Source organism: Alligator sinensis, unplaced genomic scaffold, assembly GCF_000455745.1.
Source record: "Alligator sinensis unplaced genomic scaffold, ASM45574v1 scaffold2300_1, whole genome shotgun sequence".
NCBI classification, from domain to species: domain Eukaryota; kingdom Metazoa; phylum Chordata; order Crocodylia; family Alligatoridae; genus Alligator; species Alligator sinensis.
This window is the reverse complement of record NW_005843716.1, coordinates 49774-59334: the sequence shown is the minus strand read 5'-3', so window position 1 is coordinate 59334 and position 9561 is coordinate 49774. Positions and strand designations below refer to the sequence as shown.

Genomic DNA, 9561 nt, shown 5'->3' with positions numbered 1-9561 from the left:
GGGGCACAAATTTGCATCCGAATAGCGGGAACTCTTTGCACCGTGCATTTCTGTGCTGCAAAGAAGAAATGCATCCTGCAAAGGAAACTGCAAATTGTTGGGAACTCTCCTGCACGCAGGCTCTCAATTGCAGCAGAACACTGCCGTGCAAAGGAGCTCTCGTGTGGCCAGGAAATTCCATAGTGCCGAGGCACAAAAATCACTGGGTCGTGACAGAATTCACACTCATTTCTTACTGGGAAGTTGTCTTGCACTATCGTAAGCTCTAGATACTCTCTTCCTTGAAATGGAGCTGCGATTCTGCGTCTCCCCCGAGAGCTTCCGACTCACCCCGGGGCAGTGAGACTTTCAGGCTCTGTTAATACAAAGTTGTCCTTCTTCCTTCGCCAGGCTGTGAACGTCCCATAATTAAAGGGTTCATCAATAAGGATGTGCTGCTGCCCTGCACAGCTGAGCAAAAGGGCCCCTTCCACCTGGAAGAGGTTGTGGTTAATTGGCAGAGTTCAGACAATCGGGAAATCGTGCACAGCTTCTACCACGGCGAGGACCATGCAGAGCACCAAGCGCAAAGGCTGCGGGGAAGAACCCAGCTCTTTCCCCAGGAGTTCCCCAGCGGCAACGCGTCCCTGTTGTTGAGAAGATTATCCATCCAGGATGCAGGGAACTACACCTGTCACGCTGTTGTATATGATGCAGCTCCTTTTACTGAGCACAACCTCCAGCTTCACGTCCTAGGTGGGTCAGTAATTCTCCCTGTTTGCACGTGCCTGGAAATGCCCTTTGAAGGATGACGTTTTGAAATGAATCTTGCCCTGCGAGGAGTCAGGTTTGAGATACAACGCAAACCTCATTATAATAGTAATTTTGACCACGCTTTGGGATTTTATATCTGCCCAGTCATGCAGATGTGACAGGTAGCTAGCCAGGCTTTAATGTCATTACTCCAGTCCAGCTACAGCTCAGATTAATAGTTGATTAAGGAAAGGTGGGAGCTGTGTGCTGCCAGCCCTCTGTTTTCAGCCACATCTTTCTGGGGACAGGACTCCAAGACCATGACCTCAATTGTTTCCAAAAATATAAAATAGTTCAGCTGTTTAAAACAAAAACCTGCCTGTCAACCTGCTTGTGTGTCTCCGTCCCCCACCGCTGTCACACCACAAGTACAGACTTGTTCAGGATCAGCTCTGTCCAAACCATCCTACACAAATCCATCATCTAAACTCTTTGTAAAACTGCCATCCACCCTGACATAACACTAGACACCAGCCCCCAACCTGCCAGGGTGTGATCAGGAAGCATCAATTTTCCATAAAAGGTTTTAACTTTCTGTCAAAATCTCAGCCCCCGGAGACAAACGTTTTTGTGCAAGAGGCCGGAAGAAACGTGCTCCTTCTAGGACCAAAGCCAGATGTCCCTGGCTAGAGGGTCTTGCCGGTGTGCTTCGGGTCAGACAGATCACCGTATTTGGGGCCAGGCCAATTAATGGCACGATAGGAACCAGCCACAAAATTATTACATACTTTTTGAGGAATAACTTGGTGGCTTATTCTTTATCATACCATTCATTGACTGAACGCATGGCTGGGTTACAATTTAAGATGGGATTAACTGGTTAATCTTGCCTTAAGTATAATTAGTGGCAGGAGGCTAAGAGGATGCAGGGCATGAGGCAGGTAGGCATTACATCTGAAAGGCACTATTTTGGGTGTTTGTACTATCCGATATGCTGGAAATAATTGCATCTCATTTTATCTCTACCCCTTTGCAGAGGAAGAAGTCCCAATAAAACAAGGAAACAACTGGCTCTTTTTTCTCTTTGCCATTTTACCACTAGTTTTCCTAGTGGTGGGCACTTTCCTCATTAAAAAGAAGTGTAAAAAGTCTGATTCATGCAGCACAGAAGGTAGGTGCCATGGAGAGAACGTAAATATTGTTTGAACTCAGTTGTTTTGGGCAGGCTGGGTTTTGGTTTGTTATGCATGGGGGCCCTTGAAGTCCACAGAGCCTTCACATGTCACAATGAACGGGGAAAGACAAAATACTCGTTATCTGAAAAGAGATCTTGCATCGGGTAGCAGCCTCATCCCCAGCAATAAGGCAGAAGGTTCCAGTTGTGGCCATCACACAAGCCCCGCCAGACCGCAGCGAGGCAGCTAAAGGGAACGGGCTGCTGTCAGGTCTTGTCCAGTTCAGCCTGCCCCCAGATGCCCCTGCGTAAATCCCAAATACCTTCACTGACCTCGGTCAGCCTGGCTCGGGTGTTCAGCTGGGTAGGGGAGAGCAGTCTGCGGCCCCGAGCTGGGACTTTCTGGAGCAGCCACACTGCCCCTAAGCCTGGCAAGAAGAGGACTGGCTCAAGACCCAGCAGCCTGCATGGAGTCGGGGACTAGGCAGGGTTCCCCCTTCGCTGCTAGCAGCTGTCATCTCAGCCGTATTGCTAAGGGCAGCCTCAGCGTAATGCACCTGGCCCTGTCGCTTCATTGTGTACTGACCACCTTCTTATGTGACAGATGCAGAGAAGCTGATTGAGGACAGGAATGCAGGTGAGTTTGACACTTCATTGGCCTTAATGGGTGCTGAAACCTTCTGCTAAGGTTTGGTTTGAAGAGCAAGAAGGTGGCAGAGAACAGCCAAGGATGTTTCTATCTAGATACACAGATGTCAGGGGCTGGAAGGGACCTTGGAAGATCGTCGCGTCCAGCCCCCTGCACCAGGCAGGAAAGACAAGTGGAGTCAGGTGAGCCCAGCGAGGTGACCGTCCCGTCTCCTCTTGAAGATTTCCAGGGTAGGCGGCTGCACCACCTCTCGGGGGAGCTTATTCCGCAGTCTGGCCACCCTAGCTGGGAAGGAGTTTTTCCTACTGTTGAGCCAGAAATGGTCTTCCAGGAGTTGGTGGCCATTACTCCTGCTTTCCTCTCGGGCAACCTGGGGAACAGTTGCTCACCGAGCCCTTGTTGTGCTCCCCTCGGGTAGCGGTAAGCTGCTACCAGGTCCCCTCTCAGCCTTCTCTTCCTCAGGCTGAAGAGGCCCAGGTCCCTCGGCCTGTCCTCGGATGGCTTGTCTTTTAAGACTCTGGTCATTCGGGTGACTCTTCTCTGGACTCTCTCAAGCTTGTCCACATCCTTGTTAAAGTGTGGTGCCCAGAACTGGACACAGTACTCCCGTTTCAAGCTTAACACTAGGAAAAACGTTCTCACAGTCTCACTGTGGAATAAGCTCCCCGAGAGGTGGTACGGTCGCCTACCCTGGAAATCTTCAAGAGGAGACTGGACGGTCACCTTGCTGGGCTCACCTAACCCCAGTTATCTTTCCTGCCTGGTGCAGGGGGCTGGACCCGATGATCTTCCAAGGTCCCTTCCAGACTTACAATCTGTATTTGGAAAACTTTCTCCCTGGGAGGGTAGGAAAGCACTGGAACAGGTTACCTAGAGGGTCGGTGGGCTCCCCATCCTTGGAGGTTTTGAAGGCCGGGGTAGACAAAGCCTTGGCTGGGATGATGGAGCTGGGGCTGGGCCTGCTGTGAGCAGGGGATTGCCTAGATGTGACCTCCTGAGCTCCCTTCCAACCCACATTTTCTATGATTCTTTGTTCCCCGAGACAGACCCAGAGATTTCAAACAGGAATCCAGTGTCACAAACGTCCTGCTCTGCTGTCCTTCTCAATTCTTTGCAAGGAAGGACTTTCTCTACTAGTTTTCCATAGGCCAAAAACGAGCGCAAGCAAACAGGTGGCGCTTGCTGAGCAGGGCCCTGAGTCAGAACAGGTCGGGAAGTGCTGCTCGTGTGCCTGCAGCCCCCGTGTTGCGGTGCCCGCCCCCCTGCTGGCACACGGGGGTACTGCACCCGCCCCCCCCCCCCCCCCCCGCGCAGGGGGAAGGGGACTGCACCCTGCATGCTAGAATAGCACCCCTGCAAGGGTGGCGGGGGCCTCCGAGGACATCTAGGCCTGTCCCCTACCGGACTCCCTGTTCCTACACCAGCCCAGGGGATGCGGAGTCAGTCTCTTCTCGAGAGCCTCCACTGCACCACTTCCCTGTGCAGCCTGCGCGGTCGTGTCACAGGTCTTCCCAGAAGGAAGATTCCCCGAAGAGCTGTTGTAAATGCACTCTGCGGAGGACTGCGTGTGAGCAGGGGGCAAGCCACTGCCTCGTGCCCTGGGGCCCTGGGTTTCTCTGGTTACAATTTGCAAATTCGCTCTTTAAATGATTTCCCCTCACTGCCCCCGCAATTCTCTGATTTACCCAAATCCACGTTTTTCCACAATTAAAATGAAACACCACTCTATATACATGAGTATCAGTTGAACGCAAGGTTTTATTGATATATTTATAATCTTAAAGCAATTTGGAAACCTACCAGGGCCTCAATCACTATAATAAAATACACTCTAAATACCGATACATTTTGGCATTTGATTTGGGGTTTTTTACCACTGCCTTGTGGTGCTGAGCAGCCCTGATATGCCAGTGCCCTGCCGGTGCCAGTGCCCCTCACTCCTGGCCCACAGCCCCATGAGAGAAACTGAGTTTTCCCACATTTTTCCATGGTGAATGGACAGTTAATCTTCTCTTTCCTGTGCATTCAACCTATTGGTTACCGACTAGTTTGATGGTGAATCTCTAGCTTTTGCCCCTGAGGACCTCCCTAGGCCTCTTTGCCTGTTACTTTGTCCGTCCGTGGGAATTTGCCTCCTGTTTCTCCAAGTTGATTAAATTCTGCCTGTTTGAAATCTGTCGGTGCACATGTTCTGCTGTTCTCACATCTTCTTTTCCTCAGTATCATAAAGCCTGCCATTGTGATCACTTCTTACCTTTCCGACCTCACTCACGTTCTCAATCAGTTCATCCCTTGTGGACTGAACCAGACCCCAAAGGGAATATCCTCCCAGTTGTTTCTTCAAGGGTTCGAGACCAAATGGTATTTTGTACAGGTTCTGCTTGACAGCTGTAACGTCACTCATAAGAAATTGAACCTACAACTAGACTGGGTTAGTCCTTTTGCATATGGTGATGCAGATTTGTTTAATGAGAATTTGCATAGGGCACGTCTACACGTGCATTTCCTGTGCAGCGAGCGGTTTTTAGGCCAGCGTCTACACAGGCAGGCCTTCCAGTGCACTAACACTGTGTGCAGACAGACTTGTTTGTCAGACCGAAGTCAGCAGTCCACACGCACAGTGTTACTGTGCAGTGAGGCGTGTGCACGTGCCTTACTGTGCAGTAACTAATCAGGAGTAAATTTGCTACCTACATCAAGCAAGTAGCAAATTTTTGCCCAATTCAGCATAAGTCACCATAGTTACTGCACAGTCTAGGTGTGCACATGTAGATGTGCACGTGTACTGCACAGTGGTTTTCGGTTACTGTGCAGCAACATAAATTACTGCGCAGTAACTGTGCACATGTAGATGCACCCACAGAGTGGGGACTTCAATGTACCAATGCAGTGAAACAAGAATACATTAAAAAAAGAAAAAAAGAGATGCATGGGATTTTATTTTGCCTGTGAGTTTTCTCCGCTGCTGTTGCTTTTATTTTACAGAAGTCCTGGAACGTTTCAGACGGGCGGTTTGTGAGAGATCTGCACCCTGCTACAAACTGTTTTCAGAGAAAGAATCAGATAACACCTTAGGCAGGAAACTATACATGATAAGTGGGAAAAAGCTACGCGCAGCCAGTGAAATAACCAATTATATATATCGAAGTCGGGAGAAAGTGGCTAGCATACAGCCCGAAGAGCTGTTCACCGCTAAGAAACCAAATGCCACACGGATGTTACTGGTGGGAAATACTGCCAAGATAATAAGCCGTACCTGTAAGAGGCTGCAACAGAAGTGGGCTTCAGAGGAAAACAAGGTGATCTACGGGTGTGTGATCTATATACCATGCAAGGAGCTGAAATCTAGTGAGAGCCCAATGAGTGTGAGACAGCTGCTGGAACAGCAGTGCAAAGAGCTAGCCCCCGTTCTGCCTGATCTTCTCAGTACCAGGACAGTGCTCATTATTCTCGATGGACTAGAGGAGTTCAAGGATGATCTGAGCGACACACAGTCCTCTGGGAGTCTGGATATCGATACCCCTTTAGTCATCAGCGCTCTGGTCTGGAAAGTCATCACCAAGGATCTTCTCCCAGAAACAGATGTTCTGGTAACTGCCCAGCTAACTACAGTGAGTGAAATCGGGAAGCATTTTGAGGACATATTTGTAATCTTTGACTTTACTTCTGATCAGATTAAGCAATATTTTGACATAGGTCTTCAAACAAAAGAAATATTTCATTGTAACTTTGGTGCCGTGACAAAGCAGGAGCTGTTGCCTTTGGTAGCTGTTCCTCTCCAAATTGATCTTTTGTGTGATGCATTGATGACTGTTTCCAAAAACCTGGATATCAGAAATGAGCAACTTACACCTGATGAGAGGGTGTCTTCTTCTTCGCAGCTCAGTTCAAGGACCCTGGAAGCAGATGGCACTGATACGACACCTCCTGTCCCTGCACTGAATGCAGACTCCAAATTTCTAGAAGATATTAAAGAAATTACCTTTCGTCTGGCAAAGATGTGTTATGACTGTCTGGTCTCTGATGCACAGGAGATACAGAGAGAGGATCTTGAGAGGTATCGTGTTGATCCTGACATTCTCACAAAGCATTTTCCCCATTTCTTTTTAAGTAGAAAAGAGGGTAAATTTTTTGTGACTCAGCATCCTGGCGTAAGGAGCATGTTTGCTGCCTTGCACTGTGTCCGGCGGATCCAGGATGCAGAAGAGCTGAAGGAGTTCCTGGATACCTGGGTTTCTGGGCATCTCCCTGCACAAGGAAAAAGCAAAAGCCTCCTAAAGGATGTCCCCTTCAGTTGTCTAGCAGAAAGGCAACATTTCATCAGGTTCTTCATGGCTCTCTTGCCTTACAAAAACACCAAAGACTTCTTATGGGGCCCACGTCTACTCAGTGATGCTCTAAGAAGACCTCTGCAGAAGTGGTTTGAAGCCTGGATTGCTCAACGCCTTGACAAAATGCATTTGCTCAACCTTCTCCATTGTGTGTTTGAGCTGCACGACACCTCTCTGACCCAGGATGTGTCACGTTGCTTTACGCACATCACTTTGCACCACATTCCCCTCAGCCCTGCAGACATTGGAGCTATGAAATACAGTCTGGAGAAGTCCAAGATGCAAGTGTTAGACTTAAGGCTGTGCGACCTCCAGGATGAAAACTTAGAGCAACTGGACTCTGTAATGAAGAGCTGTACGCAAGTCTGGTGAGTTATTCCTTGTTAACTGTCTGTTAGTGGGGAAGTATGTCTGAGACGCCGATGCCTCGTCCCCTCTGTGGATGTCGACAAGCTGAGTGGAGTTGCAGGCACCTCAGGGGACAAGACTGGGATTCCAGATGATCTGATAAATTGGCAAAATGGTCTGAAATAAAAGGGATGAAGTTCAGTAAAGGACAAGTGCAAAGTGCTACACGTAGGGTAGTACTCAGCCCCAAGCAGTCAGCACATGCTAGCAGGCCTGGCTGGACGTGATAACCAGCTAATGGGAGTGAAGCCACCAACACAGAAAACTCTAGGAGGGAATCCCGGAAGAGGAGAGGGCTGGGGGAAGCCCAGAACTAAAACTGCCCCTCTCCTGGTGGAGGAGGACAGAGGGTTTTGCTTTGTTTGTTCCATTTATTGGTAGTTCAGTGTGGAATAAAATTGTCTGAGAACCTGAAACCAAAGCTGACTTGTGTAGGGCACCAGAGTAAGTAACCTGGTTGCAATGTAGTTTAAAATGTCAAAAGCAAATTTCTGGACCCATCCAAATATAATCAGATTTTAATACGACGATCAGATGTGATGCTTCGGGAATGATATGACTTGTTCCTATGGAGTCTTCAAGAAGAAAGCGTGCACGGGACTGGGATATACAATGTCAGCGCAATGTATTACAAACCTCGTCTCTGAGCACTGGGTAAGAAAACAGTGACATCTAAACACATCTAAATGAAATAGCTGCATATAGTCCCTTTCCTAAAGTGCTTGTAGAAACGTAGGGACCATAATTAAACAAATAATAAATACCAACAACATGGCACCTCTACATGCCTTCTGCTTCCTTAGAGCAGACCTAAGCAGTGGAGAAAACTACAGTATGCAGGGAGAGATTCACTGAATGCAGAATTCAATCCAGTTACAGACTATGCCGAGAAGGCTGAAGTATTTGGTGACTTCTTTACCTTGTCTAACAAGGGCCCCCAACCCCTGCTGCGGACTCGAGGCCAGGCAGCTGCAGGAGGTCGGGTGGGAATTAGCAGACAGCTAAATGAATAATGAGTGAAGCAGAACAGAGGGAACTGCTGCTCTTGAGACCAAAGGCAAACTCCTGCAGCTTGCTGTGAAACTGATAGGTCAGGTGACCGGAAGAGGAGGAGCAAAAGGCCATATAAGCCTGGCTCCTAGGATAGAGCCTCAGAGTGGCTCCTGCTAGACTCAGAGAAGGAGCTTTGCAGACCTGGAAGAGAAGGAAGCTCTGCAGAGCATCATATGATAGCTCAGTGGTTTATATTTCCTTTTGGTTTATGTTGTTTGAGCCATAAGGCATGGAGTAGCTGAAGGGGAGGCAGGAGATCACTAAAGACAGCCAGAGAGAGGGTGTGGACTGCACTACTGGACTGAAGGCTCTACTCTGTTGAGGGTTAACCAGTCCCAGAGATGGTGTGCAGATGGTGAGGGAAAAGTACCAAAGGAGTCATCCTGGTGGACAAGGTCAGCCTCCCAAGTTAGCATCTTTATTTTCCACCAAAGACATGGCAGCTGAGGATATGGTAGTACCCTGAGTAGCCCGAGGGAGACAGCATGGGCATAGAATGGCAGAGCTTGGGTCAGAGGGCCTAGTGCCTAGAGCAAGGCAGAGGCATGGCCAGGGGCCCGGAGGATGGCAGAAAGAGCCAAGGGAGGCTCAGCAGCCCATGAGAGGGCAGAGACAAAGGCCCCAGAAGGCTAGATAAGCAGCTGGGAACCCCAAAGCTTGGTGTGGTCAGTGGACTGGAGCTAGAGGACTCAGCTAGAGACAAAGGGTAGAGGTCAGGAAGGCCAAAGTCCAATGCATGAAGCAATTGCAGGCTCACTCTAAGTCCCTCAGACAGCCTCATAACAAACATAAAAGGCATGGCAGGAACGTAAAGGAGGTGGGGGCACCTGGAGTTTGAGCCAGGGCAGGAACTGTGTGGCCACTAAGGGGCATCACAGTCACCCTAGGACCCGAACCTGTCACCCAGCCCATGTGGCCAGATGAGTTTGACACCCTGGATCTAGGGAATTGCAGCACAGCCAGACTGACCTTGATACCTGGAAAGGTCATGGAGCAGGCTATCAAGGACTCTCTTTCGAAGCCCCGGGAGGAAAAGATGATCAGGAATAGTCAATGTGGATTCACCAAGAGTAAGTCAAGCCTGACCAACTTGATTTCCTCCTGTGATAAGGTGACAGGCTCTGTGCCTGTGGGGAGAGGAGTGGGTGAAGCAGGGATGATCCTACCTGGAGCAGGCGGCTGGGCTAGATGACCTGTTGAGGTCCCTTCCATTC

The 9561-nt window shown here is 49.3% G+C and overlaps 1 protein-coding gene across 1 annotated transcript in view; it reads left to right on the top strand.

Moving 5' to 3' along the window:
- The first annotated feature begins 393 nt into the window (after window positions 1–393).
- Window positions 394–9561, top strand: part of LOC102378436 — a 23626-nt gene continuing 14458 nt past the window's right edge. The window contains exons 1-4 of the mRNA XM_014527617.2: window positions 394–735; window positions 1769–1903; window positions 2511–2543; window positions 5541–7254. Of these exons, the coding sequence (XP_014383103.1) occupies window positions 5645–7254 (1610 nt within the window). The 5' untranslated portion in view covers window positions 394–735; window positions 1769–1903; window positions 2511–2543; window positions 5541–5644. The remainder of the gene's footprint in view (window positions 736–1768; window positions 1904–2510; window positions 2544–5540; window positions 7255–9561) is intronic.